General features: G+C 34.6%; 1 protein-coding gene across 7 annotated transcripts in view; it reads left to right on the top strand.

Moving 5' to 3' along the window:
* Nucleotides 1-10,537, top strand: part of LOC145683479 (uncharacterized) — a 292,118-nt gene extending 281,581 nt beyond the window's left edge. For all 7 annotated transcript variants that reach the window (XM_081754810.1, XM_081754814.1, XM_081754812.1 and 4 more), the window contains 3 exons: nucleotides 1,092-1,136; nucleotides 6,923-6,949; nucleotides 10,469-10,537. In XM_081754810.1, the coding sequence (XP_081610936.1) occupies nucleotides 1,092-1,136; nucleotides 6,923-6,949; nucleotides 10,469-10,497 (101 nt within the window). In that variant the 3' untranslated portion in view covers nucleotides 10,498-10,537. The remainder of the gene's footprint in view (nucleotides 1-1,091; nucleotides 1,137-6,922; nucleotides 6,950-10,468) is intronic.
* Nucleotides 10,538-18,039: the final 7,502 nt, after the last annotated feature.

Raw genomic sequence — 18,039 nt, 5'->3', positions numbered from 1 at the left:
TATTGGGCATGGCTGTCTGGATTACACGGCGGATGTTCTCAGGTAACTCGTCTACGTGGCAGCATTGTAAATCTGTGAATTGTGGCAACAATGAGATTCCGCGAGCTCTGTGCGAGTCTCCGTTTTTCAGTGTAGCCTGACTTACTGTTCGTGGTGTTTCGTGCGACTTACTTCTTCCAGTGATGTTTGATTCTGACGATGTATCGATACTCTGTAGAAGAGCGCGTGTTTCTTGTGAAACAGTATTGGATAAGTGGCTACTTTAAGACATGTCAGGAAACGTTAACTCACATATCAAACGTTTCTGGAGTAGTGACAACCAGTATTCAGTCGTTGAGGAACCTTTCATTCACAAAAGTAGGAATGTTTTGTGCATTAACTTAGCAGTGAACCATCAGGCCAATTTGTTTGACGGGTGAAGTATACAAAGTATTGTTCCATGAATTTGAAGTTGGGTGACGAAGAACTGACACTTGGCTGGTATTAGCAAGATGGGACAACATGTCATACGTGTAAACATCCACCGTGAAATCCAGGCAGTCACGCCTATTGCTCTGGCAGCAACATTCACAAACATGCAGCGCCGTGTTGAACTGTGTATGCAGGTGAGGGAGGACACTTTCAGCACCTCTTGTAATGTAGCTTCATTTCTCAACCATAAAAATTCATATACAAATTTGGTTCATATCCTCTTTTATTTAAATTTTTATAAAACTTTTCTCGGGGTCTCTTACAAGTGGAACGCCCTATATAACGTTTTTAGTGCAGCAGACTCTTCTAATGGAACGTAAAATGACATGAGGAACGTGCACATTGTTGCGTGAGGGAACTTATAATACCTCAAACCAGTTTCCCAACAATTCTGTAGTATTGCTGTAGGGCGCCTCACCAGTGTAGAGACAAAATAATTGGTGCAGTTACAAAAGAAAAATCATTATTTTAGATTAGAAGTGACTTCTTTCCAACTATATATATATAGGCCTATAGCCATACTTTTATATTGGAAATATAAAATTAATTACTATAAATGTCTTTTATAAGTGAAGTTTCTTGCCTGTGATAATTTAAACGTTGAATACTTTTTCACTTAGTACGAAATATGAGGCGGAATGCTGCTGCTTCAAGCAGATCAAAAGGTAAGCATTTTTATATTAAATTTATTTATATTAGTTGTGATAGTAATTGTACTAGTCATAGTAAATATAGTAGTAATGATAAAAGACAAATAACAAGTGTACTAAAGTAGAATGCTTTTTATTTTATGTTTTGAAAGAATAAATCATTTTACATGTTATATGCAATGGAGAAGTAGAACAAATAGATAAAATATTGCTATGTAAAATAATATTGGTCTCTGAGCACTACCTACGAAAGGAGATCCATGATTTCGGGAAAGGATACATTCGTAATATTTTTTCTAAGTATTCTAATTTTATTACTTTGGTTTCCTTTCTGAACAGCCTACTAATTGCTTTATTCCTACCTACAATTTTATAGGAGCACTAGAAAAAGGATCATCATCTTATAGCAGAATAACACGATTAGAAAATAGCCATTCCGATAGCACCATGCTTTGCGCTGTAATGCGGCAGATTACACTGTTCGACAAAATAAAACTTTTTAAAAGCTGTTTTTGATATGACACCTTATTTTAAATAGCTTGAGGTTGCTAATTACGAAAATGAAATTAGTTTTCCCCTCATCACGTCAGGTTTTTTGACAAATCGGAAAACATAATTGCCTAAATTGTGCTATTTACACAGCAACGCTGATAATATAGAGTAACATTATGACTACATATTTCTAACAAAAGAACATTATTTTGCGTCAGAATCTGAACATGGATATTCAAATTAATTAAGGTCATTAGTGACGTAACTAGGGGACAAACGAGGCTTGTGCCCCGGGAGCCAGATTGGGAGGGCCCAAATTGGACAAATATTTGGAGGAGCGTTTTGGTTTAGTTGGTCAGGGGGAAACTAAGACGCGTTCTTGCCCCCAGGCAACAACTAGCCTATTTACGTCGCTGAAGGTCATTGATAAACAACTTACCTCATTTTCGTCTCTGCCTTTTCACTTGAAAGATCCTAAAACTAGACTCCCTTTTGTGAGTAGATCGGGAATCTTCACGTACCAACTTCCAACAATAATCCGGCAACATTGTTGTTCTCCAACGTTCCTGATTGCGGTTTTAAATTGTTTTGATGTCCTGGTGAAATCCTTCATGATGTTCTTCACTTTAATCACCGAAGTTAGAAGGAAAGCTGTTTGAATGTGAATACAGAAAATAAATCTTAAGACTCATTTTGTACCCTAATGTTTTAAACTTCTGGAGCATATTAGACACAATATACTTGTAATTTTCGTCTCTGTTGTTCCCGAGAAAATTATGACACACGTCCATGAATCCACTTCATGCTTCCTTTTCAACACTTGTCATGCAATGTTCAAAGTCCGACTGATCCGAGACTTTCTAATCTGAGAACCAATGAATATTCCTTCTTTTAACTTAGCACTTGAAAGTTCTGGGAATTTTGTCACTACGCACTAGAAGCACTGCCCATCTTTATTCAGATTTTTGACAAATTGTTTCATTAGGCACAGTTTAATATGCAAGGTGGTAATATGACTTTTGAAGAGTCTACGAGGCAGATGGTTTTCACATTTTTACTTCCTATATTGCGGCTTTCCCTGACAGGCCAATCAATTTGAGTTTAGTGTTTATCGCGCTCTCTGCTGTTCCATTCGCAAAATGTGGCATGGATATTTGGTGTACCTTACTGCTTTCCAAGAAGCATACATATCACCTTCAGATCGCCGCAGAATAACCACTGATGATACTCATATTTTATTGTTTTTAAAAACATTTCCATATTTTCGTAAGTCTCCTTTAAATGCACAGAATGAATATTAGGTATAGAGAGGGTTATTGGTTGCTGTTGTGAAGAGGCAGACCGTTCAGACTTCTCTTGTTGGAATCAATGAAAAGCCTCCATTCCTCTGCATTATAGTTCTCGTAATCACAGCTTGCACAGCGCTGTTATTGCGTTCCCGACGTGTAACGCGTTGTGATACCATTCAGTGCTACCAGATACAGTACATATTTTTTTCAATGTTAGCACAATGATTAACTGAACGTCTTTTATTGCAAATTCAAAGATAGTCAGAAGGATATGGCATAAAAAGTATCTTTTTATATTAGTAATTATAATCAGTAATATTATTTGTATTCTTCCGAAATATACATATAAAAGGCTACTTTCCTCTCCCCCTCCCCTCTATTTTAAGAAAACTCTACGTGATAGGGCAAAACTAATTACATTTTTGGATTTCTCAGGTCAAAAACATCAAGAAAACCTTAATAGTTTCCAAACAGCAAAATCATTGTAGAGCAGTGTTATTAGATCTTGTTGAACTTGGGTGACATTACTTCACTGATTACAATGTGCAGGAAGGATTTCACATGCAATTATCATGTGCATCAGATTCATAACTAGCTACTACTTCATCATTCTCAAGAAAGATAGATTGAAATATACAGCAAGCTGTAATTTTGCATTACTCACTGACTCCTTGATGACACATAGTTTTTAATGCGTATCTTGTAATTGTTCGCGAGCCAAGAAAGAAATGTTTGGTTGATTCACAAAAAGACTTTTTTTATATATATAAAAGTAGGTTTTCTCATATTTATTGATAACTTACAAGAAAATTTGGGAAAGTAAATTATGTCTTTCCAAATTATTACTGTCGTTAACGAACGTTCGCCACATTCCTAATTGAATTTAACACATATTTATCTTACTTAAAGATTCACATTTGGATAAGAATACTTGTTGCGTTATACAGGGTATTAGGAAAGTTGCAAAATTCGAAAATTGAAGTACTAAGAGTTTTGAATCATAAGTATGAATGAAATGAAACTGACACCCAAGGAAGAATTATCTATGTAGATATGTTAGAGATGTGAACTATGGATGTGAACTGTGGCTAGAGATTCGACATTGTTTCTCACGAATGCAAGAGACATACAAAGATGATGAAAGTATTTTACGAAACGTAAAATATCACGAATTGGACCTTACTGAATAGATTGAGCGGGAACAATTCGTTGTCAAAAGGCACATTAGCACCAAATGCAGACATTCCAAGACCTTGATCATAACATGCGAAAAAAATCACGTGTTACGACCGACTGTACCAGACGGTGAGAACATACGTGGGTTCTCACCAAATATAAAACGGATAGACTCATGCAAACGAACAAGAAACTTGGAAATCACTCAGGAAAAGTAATATCCTTCTACCCTTGATAACGATTTCCTTAATGATTTACAAGTTTTCTTATTTGCGTGTAAGTTTATAGTTGCTAGTCAGTACCGCAGGATAGGTAGTGACCAGCTACACTTGTTAATCCCATCTAGTACAGTCAATGTTATCATACTACACCATAATACAGAAAAACAAGTGATTCTACTACACGTCATTATAACGGTCGTAGTATGTCTGCGACTTTTGTCGATAGAATAATACATTTCTACCAAGTATACAACTTAATATTCTTATTCGTCTGAAAACAATGCCACACATTTTTCCATCTTGTGACTTTTCATGTTTCGTAAAAGAACAATTATAATCTTTGTATGACTTTATTACATTTTTGAGGAAACTGTCGAAGTCCCTCCCCGTGGTTTGTGTGTCGAAAATATATACGCAGATAAAGCTTGCCTGGGTGGCAGTTTCATTCCATTGGTATTTATGGTTCGAAAGTTTTGATATCCCAAAACTTGGTACGCGACATTCTGCAGAGTAATTTAGCAATAAACGAAATATGTATTGTATCATAAGACAGATATGAGTAGTAGTTTTGTAAGTAACTATGTCCTTCCTCATAAAATAACTCTACAAGTTTACTTATGTAAGCGTACGGCATAGGTGCATCCTACACACATAAGCACATTTCCCACAACCTTAATCATCTGCATAAACGCTAGTTAAAGGTAGCCTATGCCATAGATAACATCTAGATTCTATGCTGTAAACTCTAAGAGAGGTTGAAAAGATGTCAGAGGGATGGTATCACCATTTTATATATTAAAACATATCACAATTCAGCGGTCTTGTTTATACATTGCACACACTCCTACAAATACTCAAATAAATGTAAATGTAATTCTAACAACAGGGACTTCACAAATAAGACCAGGTAGAACAGGACACGTGATAGTAAGCAATGTGTGTAAAACACTTCGAGTTATTGAAAAATTACAAATAAATGGCTGGGAAATATTAGTTGCCATACACACTCCAAACGGAGTTGTTGAGGGAAAGGTAACACCTCACCAAGGAGGATATGGTTCCATTGTTATACCCTTTAAACTAAGAGAGACGATGATTGAAGAATTGGTGAAATGAAAAGATTATAGGATTAAATGTAATGAATATAAACAAATACAGATGATAGTGGTGTTCACAAAACCCGGTTTTTAGGTCTCAGGTGTTTAGAAAACCGAAACCGGTTTTTCGAAATTTTCTAAAACAGGATTTTCGCCGAAATCGATTTCGGTTTTATGCAAAACAAGTTCAGATTTCACCTGACCCTGTTCGGTTCTCTTCAAAACCGGTTCCGATTTTCTCCAAAATCGGTTTTAGTTTTTCCAAAACTGGTTCTATTTCTGAACAGAATAGTACTTCGTTGTTCTCTGGAAACCGATTCCGTTTCCACAGAAATAGTTTTAGTGTGTTTTCCAAAGCAGTTTTCACCGAAAGCGGTTTCGGTGAAAAATCGAATCTGTTTTTTTGAGAAAACGGAAACCGGTTTCAGTGATAATTTAACCGGTTATTGAAAAACCGAAACCAGTTTCATTGAAAATCCGAACCAGTTTTGCAGAAAACCGAAATGTCGGTTTTTTCTGATTTCACACTGAGAAAAAAAATTGTAGGTGGCATACTTAAAAAGATAGGTTACATGCGTAATTCCTGTAGTTTTTGGACTTAACGTACACCAGACGTATAACTGAAAACGCATGTTTTATAATACTTTCTGTATAAGTGTTCCATCTATACGTACTTTCTGTATGAAACAATGTAGGCGGTCAGGATCTCACATACAAATGGACGTATATAGCATATAGCTGACGAAGGTAACATAAGTATATACATGTGATATACGGAAAACTGTTAGATGTCATACATCCTGCAACGGCATGATATAACATCAAACGGCAGTGCCTATGTATCATACGGATAACGTATGCTCCGTATTGATTTCTATAGTAAGCAAGAGGATACCGTATATTTGTACAATATACCGCTGTCCGGAGAACGGATTTTTCTCAGTGCAGTTTTTGCTAGAAACCGCTTTCCGGTATTTCTAAAAACCAGTTTTGGCCGTCCGTAGTAGATGAATATCAGCAAAATACTTAATACGTTTCATCCTTTCATGGACATAAATGCTAATTATGTACAGGGTAATCATAAATTATTGTGCTAATACTCAATAATAGCAAACGAAATGAAAATAAATCTTTTAGTTTAACTTCCGTCGATTATGTTCTTTAAGGTAAGGGAGACGGATGATTGAGACACGTGAATGATAGTGAAAAAAATGATAGTACTAGAATATGGGAATAAACGGCTCTTCGACGATAAAATCTAAAGACACGATTTTGCCCACTTGAAACTTTCTTGGCCGGGAATTGAACCTTGGACTCCACATGCCAGAGATAAGTGTTCTACAATCAAGCCACTGTGCCAGTCTTAATAATGGCTCTACTAAATATGATACATTTAAATATTGCATATTTGAATGCACTTGATAATACGTCTTTATGTGTGAAGCCACGACTTTCCAAATGTCCTTTCATTGTAAAGGATATTAATTCTTTTTGTAAATAAACACCCGTCACACTTTTTTTTTCAGAGAAACATCTACATCAACATTCTTCAAGTGAGTAAACGTCATTTTCTTTAAGTGTTTTCTTAGAAATTTAATGTGGTTATTTATAATAATTGTCAGGATTTACTTTGTACTAATATTTATAAAACAAGTAATTTTAGAGTGAGTGAGCCTTACAGGCTAAATAGTACGAAAGAATGAAAAATGTATTGAATACCAGATTTTAGAAAGTACTACCTGGTCTTGAACAAAGGTAATCGCTTTCTGTGAAATATATTTCTTCTAGGGTGAGGCACAAATTAGGATACGCATCCCATTCTCCAAAGCATCTCTTAGCTAAAGCCCTTCGAATATTTGACGTTAATCCATTAACCCTAAATTTACCAAAATCGTCTCTCCCATCTTCAATAATAAGGGTGGGGCCGATTTTTGCCGAATCAGCAAGCTCAAGCCCTTCAAGCATTTGTACGGATAGGTTTTGGCTTTTTTATTTAAATTATAGACTTCCCTTCAAGCTGCTACAGCACCATCCCTATTTATCATAGGATCATTGTTTATACCTCGCTCTTTTCACAATAAAGCATCCTTTCAAACGGTATTATTTACATTTACCTATCATGTGTCTGAGGGGAGGGAAGTTTGAGAGAAATCTGGATTTTCTCTGATTTTTTTCAAATTTTGAACCCTTCTGCTTCCCTTCTGTGTTCACATAGAGATCTGAAAATCAACTGAAATGTACTAAGACGTGTACAAATGTGTGTACACAATTTTGAGCTTCTATCGTGAACTGTAAGGGCGGCAAAATATGTGCAAATGTTTCCCATAATACCCACATTACCGCAAAAGATTCTGATATCTGGTAAAACATTTTCTGTGACAGCTTCGTTTATGCTAGGGTCATGTTTTGTACTTCTTTTTCTTCAGAATAGAACAGAGAATCAAAAGATACCATTTACATGTCTCCATCATGCATCTGGGGCTTAAAATCTCCAAAAAGTGATTTTTTGGTTAAAATATCCCTCTTCCTACATTTTTGCCCTTGTGTTCGCCCCACTGTGTTAACGCAGAAATATTTAAAATCAAATAAATACTACTCGATGGACTGAATGTTTGTAAGAAATTTCAATCTTCTAAGTGCAAAAGTAAGTATGCTAAAGTAATAAAAATAGACCTATCGGAATTTTTCGAAATTAAGACGTCACCAACTCCTATATCTCGATGCAGGAAGGAAGGCACGAAACCATACGTAATGTGTTCTACAGTGCCTCTATGTTGGGAAAACAGAAAAAAACTAAGTAAAAAGCTTTATTGGTACTTTTTAATCGAATAATGAAGACACTACTTTAGTACCTATAGGCACTAGAACCTAAAAGGGATACCAGTGTATCTGCTGTGCGTCGATACAGGACAAGTAGTGTTTTTCATGTGACCTCAAGCTTTTATTTGTGCAATTCTACACGAGGAGCGTCTTCCTCATTCAATGTTAATATTTCGTCACTGTACATTATGGATATGTTCTTTGTAGTAAGCAGTGTTAGCTTTGGCATTTTTCAACCTTACGAATCTCATTCTTTCCTTTGTAGCAATACCCAGTAACAACTGTAAAACATATCGAGAAACTGTTTTTGTATTAATGGAGAAAATTATGTCATCTTCACTTGGGAGAAAAATTAGGAAACATGATAATTAATGAACCGAATGTCTTCCATTGAAAGTAAATAAGTTATCGTACAAAGATTTATTTCCATTTTCCACTGACAAACTCTCATAGCTGTAAAGAAAATTGACATCGACTAACCAGCGTAGCTTTTCGTGCTAAAGAAAAACATGTCTTAATCACCGAGCTGCGTCAACGCTTTCGAAAACTATTGCATGTTTAATTTAACATTAGGGTCTATGATGAGAAGTGCATTTTTCGCCTTTTAAAGAACGGTAAGATATAGAAACGCAGTTCTCAGGAAGTTTCTGAAAGACAATATCAAGGCACATCTAATAGTACTAGAGTGTATTTCCGGAAAGATCCAGAAGATTGCTTAAATCGGGATCGAATTTGATGAACTTGTTTGAAAGTAGACGTATCTTATCTACAGAAACAAGAGTTTTACAAATAATTAAAAAAATGGATCAACACATTGGGATCTTGGCCGATAATTAGTTTTTAGATCATTGACCACAAAAGTTTTGAACGGACCCTAAATGTAATATCCGTATCTTTTAGGGAATAAGGACATCATAGTGAGTTAAGAGGTAGTTTGGGTTTGGGTACACTTATGTAGTTTTCCAGATATAGGGCCTACACTGAGATAAAAGTGTATGTGGCGTAATTATAAAGGTACGTTACATGCGTTTTGGACTTAACGTAAAGCAGGCGTATAACTGAAAACGCACGTTTTATAATACTTTCAGTATAAGTGTTCCATCTATACGTACTTTCCCTATGAAACAATATAGGTGGTCAGGATCTCACATACAAATGGATGCATATAACATATAGCTGGGAAATGTAACATAAGTATATGCATGTGACATACTGAAAACTGTTAGATGTCAGACATCCTATATTAGATGTAACATCTAAGGGCAGTGCCTATGTAGCATACGGATAACGTATGCTCCGTACTGATTTCTATATTAAGCAAGAGGATTCCGTATATTTGTACAATATACCGCTGTCCGGATAACAGATTTTTCTCAGTGTATAATAGGGGATGATAGCTAGTCCAAAACGACATCGAGACTAATCTCGGGCTCGGTGTTATCCTTAAATATTGCTAATTTAATTCCTTACTTTTCCACATCATAATTGCTTTTACTTACAATGTTTTTTCAACCGTACGTTTCAAGCGAATGCTGCATCAAATTCCCTCATCTGGCTTTTGTGTTGATGTTGGAACTGGTTTTGCAGCAAATTCCATCCCGATTTAAGCAATGTTCGGGAACTTTCCGGAAACCTGCTCTAGTACCATTGGATGTGCCTTGATATTGTCTCTTGGAAACTTCCTAAGAACTGCGTTTCTATCACTTACCGTTCTTTCAAAATAATAATAAAAAATACTTCTTTCCATATACCCTAATGTTAAATTCAACATGCAATAATTTTTGAAATATTTGAGTCAGTTTGATAATTAAGGTATGTTTTTCTTCAGTTCGAAAAGCTACATTGATTAGCCGATGTCAATTTTCTGTACAGCTATGGGGTTTTCAGTGGAAAATGGAAATGTCTCTATTATGGAATAACACAATATAACTTGCCACATCCGAAAATGTAATAATTTCATATACGTTAATAAGCAATATCGTTTATACATGTACAAGGGCGTAATTACGATTTTGTTTTGAGGTCTTTGCTAACTTTCGAGGGGGGGTTCCTGAAAATGTGAAAATTCTACGAGATATTTCATACACTTTACTATAGTAAGTAAGATTTCGGGGGACTTAAGCCCAGAAGCCACCCACTAAATACGCCACTGTATGTGTCTATATATATATTTATTTAGTTCATATATTGTTGTAATATGAATTTTTTCTATAACTCTTATCTATTAACTATTTATATCTTCCTTTTTCAAGGCACTCCTTCATCAACTCCAGCGTCCTGAAACGGAAGTGCTACTTTCACATGATGGAATGAATTTAAAGGCAATGATTAATATATCTTTCCTATTCTAAAACAAAACGTAATTGGTTTGTTTGACTAGTGAAGTAACTTTTACTTTTAATTAGGTAGTTAAATTTCATATGGCCTGTAATGTTACCACTTCCTGTGAACAGAGGATTCGATCTATTTGCTACAGAATACCGTAATGATATAATGCATAACTCGTAGTGCATGACTACTAGCTTCGATAATCATTCAGTAGCGAGAGTAAACCGATAATTTGTATACTTTTAGATTTGTTAGTATTAGTGAACACTAGATCACGGATTCAAAAAGGCTACCGGTACTTCTCGAAAGTAGGAGATACGCGAGGTATTTTTAGAATGGGGACACTTGTAAGTCAAATGACTCATGCGAATGATTCCAATGTATCTACAGTAAAAAGTGCGGTAACTGCAGGTATATACGCCAGTGCAGCTAAATACGCAGTGTTCAATGCTGGGACGTGTCCGACAAAATGCGCTAAAATGCGCCTCCAATATGTGAGACGGTCTTGAACAAATCCGACTTGACAAATGCTCTCGGAGACAGCGCGGAGACCAACCTGCAGTGTTGTTTGGTTTGGGAAGGTTCCGTGGAAGGACGTTATTATTTCAATAGAAGTAAGAATCCCTTATTAGTACCGTGCTAATTCAGAACATTGCCGATTGTTTATAGCAATGTACGTCTTACTTCGTGTCCATCTAGGAACACTGATTCGTAAGTGTAATTTCAGTATTGTGATACCATGGCTAATGAATCAATATCAAGCATAATGCAGCGATATACGTCTGGGTTTCTGCAGGACTGACTGCAGAAGACAATTTGTTTTCATTTATTCCTCATGTTTTATGTAATATCTGTGTAGTTTTTATTGTCACAGTATAGTGACACTGTTTGTTTATCTTCGTATGGACAAAACTTTTCAGTTTGGAATTTTATTTCCACTCTGAGATTATCGTTTTTACATTTTATCTTTTTATCTCCAACTTGTACTTTGGTTATTATATTTTTGCTTCAGACATGTTGTAATAATATTTGAGTTCGTATAATACAGACAATGTAAGTAGTTGCAAGATTTTTTACAGGTTTCAAGTAGCATCGTAGACTTGGTGTAATTACTTGCACGTGTTGGTAAATACGCCACTTTGTAACACTTTTTTCTTTTACCTTGGGTATAAAATAGAAGTCAGTCGCATCATTGCCACATTTTGTTTTCTATATGCGGAAAAGGCTACTCTGTAACGCACATGTCCTGTTGTTTGTGTTTCATGAAAATCAAGGCCATAAAAATCCAAAACTCTTAACATGGCATATTTACCTGCACCAACTTAATTAAAACTGGTTTTAACAGGCAATGAACCATTGCCAGAGGAGAAATCAATATTTATTTTCGGGACGAATTTATGATCCAACAACTAGGATGAGCTCATAGTGTCTACATAATGGAATAGCAGATTGAAAAGAGCAACAAGTGGCCATCTTGCTAACATGGCCACTCCGATCTTGTTATGTATACTTGTACATATGTGCTATAAAAGTATGTGTGCTTGTAGGGACAGTCCACTGAAGACATTCCTTGAAGGTATTTACCTTATTTCAGTGATTGATCATTATATATTTCAGTTGCTACAGAATGATTATTCATTCTATATATAAATATGCATATTAATGTTTTATTCCAGTACGTGGAATTTCAAGTCTGAAGCAGCAGCGAAAATGCGCTAGAGACTAATTTAATCGTAATATGCACTTGCGAAGAAAAGTAAAGATGAAAGCCTACAAGAACCTTCCAAGCGACCCTTTGCCTATAGTGCGCGCCTTTGGTGTGCATGGTTCCGAGTTGAATACCCGGTGGGAGAACATAGAATTTTGAATGCATCATGGCGGTTCGGTTTGTTTTATAATGTGGATAAAGTCTCAAATAGCCATAGTTGTTAAAAGGAACTCTAAATTTAAATGAAGCCAAACCATATATTTAGTCAGCATTAGGTGAGTTGATTTTGTGGTTAACGTCCCTTCAGGAGCGAGGCTATATGAGACGGGACCTACTGATTAACATGGAATCCGAACCACATAGAGTCAACATTAGATATTTGGCATTCGAAAATTTCGTACTCTGTGTTATTCTCTTAATTAAGCAATGTGAGCTATAAACATTTTCTGGATGGGAACTTGATCTGAGTCAGTTAAAAGGTTATCAGTATATACATTTAAAATTTCACTGAATGTAGATATGAAGTCTTGTTCTAGTCTTGTAAAAATCCATGCTAATATGAAATTTTTAGGACACCAGGGAATCAAGTACATTCTTGGTAGTTTTGAACATACTTAATCTTTAAGACCTTTATCTAGAGATTATTTCAGAGGTTAAAGCATCCATGTCGAGATATTGGATCATTCTTCTATTGTTAACTTGTCCATGTACTTACACATATCATAGAACTTTATTTTTGTTTCTCTCATAGCGTTAAAAAGAGATGATTCCCTTGTACTCTGAGTGTCCCGTATACGGAATAATTTTCTGACTTATAATTCATGGACATGATGTAACACAATTATACTCTTTATTTAGAAATATCGACAGGGCGCAATATTTTCATTACCATCAATAAGGTTTAATTAGAATAGTTTAAACCATTTGAAATCTTTCAATTAATATTTCTGGAAAACGCTAACAATAATATATTAGACAGTATTTTTGTTCATCATTCTTGAACAACATGACTCATTAGAAATAGTTTCCACTTAGGAGTATTTGCATTATGTCAACCCGAAACACGTATATCTGTGTAATATTATACCAGACAGTCATTGAGGCACATACATATTTACGACTTTCTTGGCCGTTATTCGTTAAGAGAAAAGATCACACTGATTTTCTTTTAAACAATTTTCTTAATAACCATAATGAATATGCAAAAATACTGTAGATATACACTTGCATGTAGTTTAACCGAAATCAGCTTATAATATAAAACTGAATACTCATAAGCTTTATTCTTACCAGCTGAAAAGAAATAATCATTTCAAAGGACTCCACAGAAACTTAATTTACTGTTTATGCATTATTTAAATTTATTGGTATTGTCTATTTATTAGTAAAGGAAACTATAAAGTTATTGATTAAAATCCACATGAAGATGGAAATGTTATCTAGATAATATCAACTAAGTGTAAAAATAACACTACTTGAAATAAATTCTACACCTGTTTTTGATAGGTATTTTTCCCACAATTTATAACTATAATTTTCACCGTACGTTGAACGAACGCCTTAGACAGAAGCATACCCAATCAAAATGGGCCACACGCTCCGTTTGAGATGAAACTTCTATTTCTATTTACTGAGATATGAAAAATATTGTTATAAATGATGGCTTAGGTATGCTAAATTATGCGATTAAAAGTGACTTTTTCCTATCTAACTCTCTCTCTGTAATCGTGAAAATAGCAACAACAACAAAAACATTCGTCGATGTTTTTTTGCAGTTGCTCTATGGGATAGGATTTAATTTCATATTTGGCTTTAGTACTCTTCGAGTGCTTTCTTAATGGGATGATAATAGTTACCTTTTCCTGCTATACAAAGGGGAAATGTATATGCGCATTATTTATCTCTCATTATGGATGACAATACATGCAAAAATATTGCAAAATAAACTCTGTAGGACATTCATACCTCTTTGCTGTTTTTCTTTTTTCATTTAAGCCATCTAATAATTGTCTTTTGTAAGTTAAACATATTCACAAAATATTAGCAAGTATTTCCACCGTAAATGTTCAGGGTATCGAAATGAAATTTACCTTCATAGTGTTTTCCAAGGTATATTAGGATAGTGTGGTCTTACACAGGGCTAGAACGGAGGACTTAAAGCTTCAGAGAAAGAATTCTTTTTAGAGGGATTTAGCATTATACTTCCAAAAATGTCTTTCTGTGTACGTCATCCACACATTTGAAACAAACCATTTGAAAGTATACCGGAATAGTAAATAAAATGGCCTCCGAACCGTGATTTTCAGAATAAATAGTGATGATACAGTAACTATTTTACAGACAGCCAAAAATTCCCATTTGAAAACACTCGTAAATTTGAGATTTTAAATATAGTGTTAAATATAGCGTTCAGCATCACACAAAATCTTAATTGTGTTTTAAATATAACAAACAATGTTTATAGTGAACACTTCAGCTCGTATGGACAATAGTCAAATACGAGCAACAAATTATTTTGTTGTCCTATTTAGAGTGTAGTTTAAAAATAACTCTTTCTTCTGGATAATCTTTTACATATTAATTTTGCTTCGAATGATATTTTTTTTTCTTATCTTATGAATGTATTTGTCTTTTGCAGATAAGCTGTCATCAATAATAAAAGATAATAGGAGAGTCGAAGAACCTGGAGTTTTAAATAGATAACAGTTTGTTTCTCATTATATTCTTAAAGTCAATAAAATATAGAAGTTTTACCATCTCCTTTAATCTTTTCATTTGTTACTTTTCCATTTAAGATTGATACTCCTCTCATTTAAATGTGTGGAGTGTAGATTTTAATACGCTATACTGGTTCAGAATATTAATTAATGTGAGTTTAAATGTTATTATACCAATAATAAATTAAGTAAATAGAACAATAAACAAAAATATTATAATAACTGTAAATAAAATCTAAGAATTGCATCTACCGCGATGTGAATATCAATGTCGGATTTCAGTGTTCATAATTAATATACTATTGAAAAAAGTACAATAATTATACATTTTTGTATTAAACATAAATTATATATTCAATGGATTACACCTGATCAGATCTGTAATACTTTTAGCGCAAAGAGCTTCAAACGTTCTGAAAATGTTGTCCAACATCTATAGGCGTAGTATACAAATTCTCTAAGCGTAACAATTTAGTTGAATAAAGCGGTGCACATCATAGAAAAAACAATCCTTCGTACAATATGATTGTGCAGTTACAATCTTACGTGTGTGGTTTGAAAAGATATATCCAACATAAATGCTATTTCTTATTGGATTGAAATAAAAATCGTAAATAAAAAAACCCTGCCTGTGGTGGGGTCAAAATTTAGTTCTGAATTAAGAAATCTAATGTATACTGAGTTATTTATGAAAATCATGTTGTATATTTTATTAAATGGAATTTCTTTGTGTTAAAAGGGCGTATGTAATATTATTACGATCATAATATTCTTTTAAGAAATGACTATTTAAAAGGCAGATGCATCGATTTGTGTTAAAATGACGTTTGTTCCTTGAATGGTTTTGAGAATATAAGACACTGAAATATGCGTTTTCTGTTAAAACGCATATACATGTGAATACACACATACGTCCTTTTAACTGAAAATTAAGGAAGCAGTAGCGTAATAATGAACATTACGCATAAATATCAATGATAATGCACTATCTGGAGACATTGCAGCTAAGATATGAGTTCCAAGTATATTCTGATAATTGTTCCGGTCGAAATAAAACTCATTGTGTAAATAAAATTTACCAACCGACACAAAGAAATTCAAATCTGTCCAACAATTCTTTCCTGTTCGAGGTCACAGACACCTTCCATATGACCGGGATTTTGCCATAAATACAAAAATAAAGTTTCTATGACAGGAACAAAACAAACAGTTTTCTGGAAGATAATTTAACCCTGAATCCTTATCAAAGTGCTGAATTTCTCCATTGATCTCAGCTTTCGTGTGAAAATGGTTTCGTGCATGCCTATGGCAGCTTACCTATTATATGTATTTGCCATAAAGAAATGGTCTCGCAACAATAGTTTCTTAAATAAAGTTTTTAAAAATCAGTATTAATACACCATGGAATCAAAGGAATGAGCAGCATAGAAGTAAGTAAAAATTAAGAAACTCACCTAAAAACGTTTTCTGCCCTAATTTCTGCGAAAATATGCCTCAGGGAAGCAACGATTTAAGGTACATCAATAAACAGATAGCATTGCTGCACACCACTTCCCATCATATTTTTTATTTTATTTGAAAACTATCCTGGTGAAAGCGTTCACCATGATCGTCACTAATGGCAATAAAACTATCCGGGAAGAAGTCCAAATGATCGTTTAGGAAATGGAGTTTAAGTGACATGTTACATCCCACACGGTTATATGTGTAGTTAGGCAACCCATTATACATCTTATCTCATAATCGTGTCAGGTAAACAGATCCCTCTCTCTCCTCCTTTCTTCTCTCCTATACTAAAATTAGCTAACAACATGAGAGCAATTCTTATTTCAAACTACACATATATTAGTCTCGATAAAATGAAATAAGAAAAAAACGAGACGAAACAAGATTCATAAGTTGATGTAGGGAGAAACTGAAACACACAATGAAAAATTGAAACCAATAGATGTCTATTACACAGAGATTCAGAAATGAAGCAGAGAGAGAGAAGAGGGGAGAATAAGAAAAAGAAAGGGAGAACAGATAAAACTATGGATTTCAAACGTAGTAGGAAAAGAACCTAACATTATAAAGTTCCGTCTCCGGAAATCCAACAGTAATATAGAAATAACATTTGTTTTTACATATTTTTTCAGAACCATTCGAATATATAGAGGATGCTTTAAACATAATTACGTCACTTTCATAATGAATAGCATCCTCAATTTCAAGTAGAACTGTAAATCTCCGAGATATATCTGGGATAATGTCATAAGTTTAACACACATGCTTTGTTTCCGCGTGGTTCGATTGCAAATTCCGTAGTGTTCATTAAACGTATTGTTCAAAATACATTCTAATATACCCAGTAGATAGCGTTGGTCATATCTTTCATTTGTCACACTACTAATGCAAACTGAACAAAAAAGCAAAAAAAAACGAAACAAAAAGAAAAGAGAAAGAAAGAAAGATAAAATTGAAGTTCTATTTTACTGCTAAATTTCTACCAGAAATACCCTTTTATCTGTTTCGAACATCCAGCATTGATTTCATCTCTTCCGGATATAACGTAATTTGCACAGATAGAATGAACACGCTAAGAGTTCAAACGGATCATCGTGCCAGACGGATGATGTTGGTTAGGTTATAGACCACCACTGGGTCTAGGATTCAAATCCGTAGTAACCCAGCAATTCGACTGAGACGCGTTTAAACAGTATTTCTGTCAGAGATGACCAGGACTGGAAATGTTATCCCCAGAGCACGAAAAACACGACGCCGAAGTTAACAGTTAATTAGATTCTCCAGACCAGGTATATCGGGCTTTTGCTCAGTTTTAACTTTGGAACATGAAGTGCGTGTGTGAGAGAGGGAGAGAGGGGGAGAAGTGAAAGATGCAAAGACAGGATAGGGAAACGTCAAGACAGAGAGAGAGGAGAGCAAATATAAATATGAAATATACGTATCATTATGGTTTATGATATAGAACGTACACATTGTTTATTTTAATTATCACCAGTGATGCCTTGTAAGTTCTCCATCATAAGATAAATCTCTGCAGCCATTATTTTATACGAAAAGATTATAC

Source organism: Thermobia domestica, chromosome 4 (assembly GCF_964235325.1).
Source record: "Thermobia domestica chromosome 4, izTheDome1.hap1.1, whole genome shotgun sequence".
Taxonomy (NCBI): domain Eukaryota; kingdom Metazoa; phylum Arthropoda; class Insecta; order Zygentoma; family Lepismatidae; genus Thermobia; species Thermobia domestica.
The sequence above is the reverse complement of the archived record's forward strand: the minus strand, read 5'-3'. Positions and strand labels throughout refer to the sequence as shown.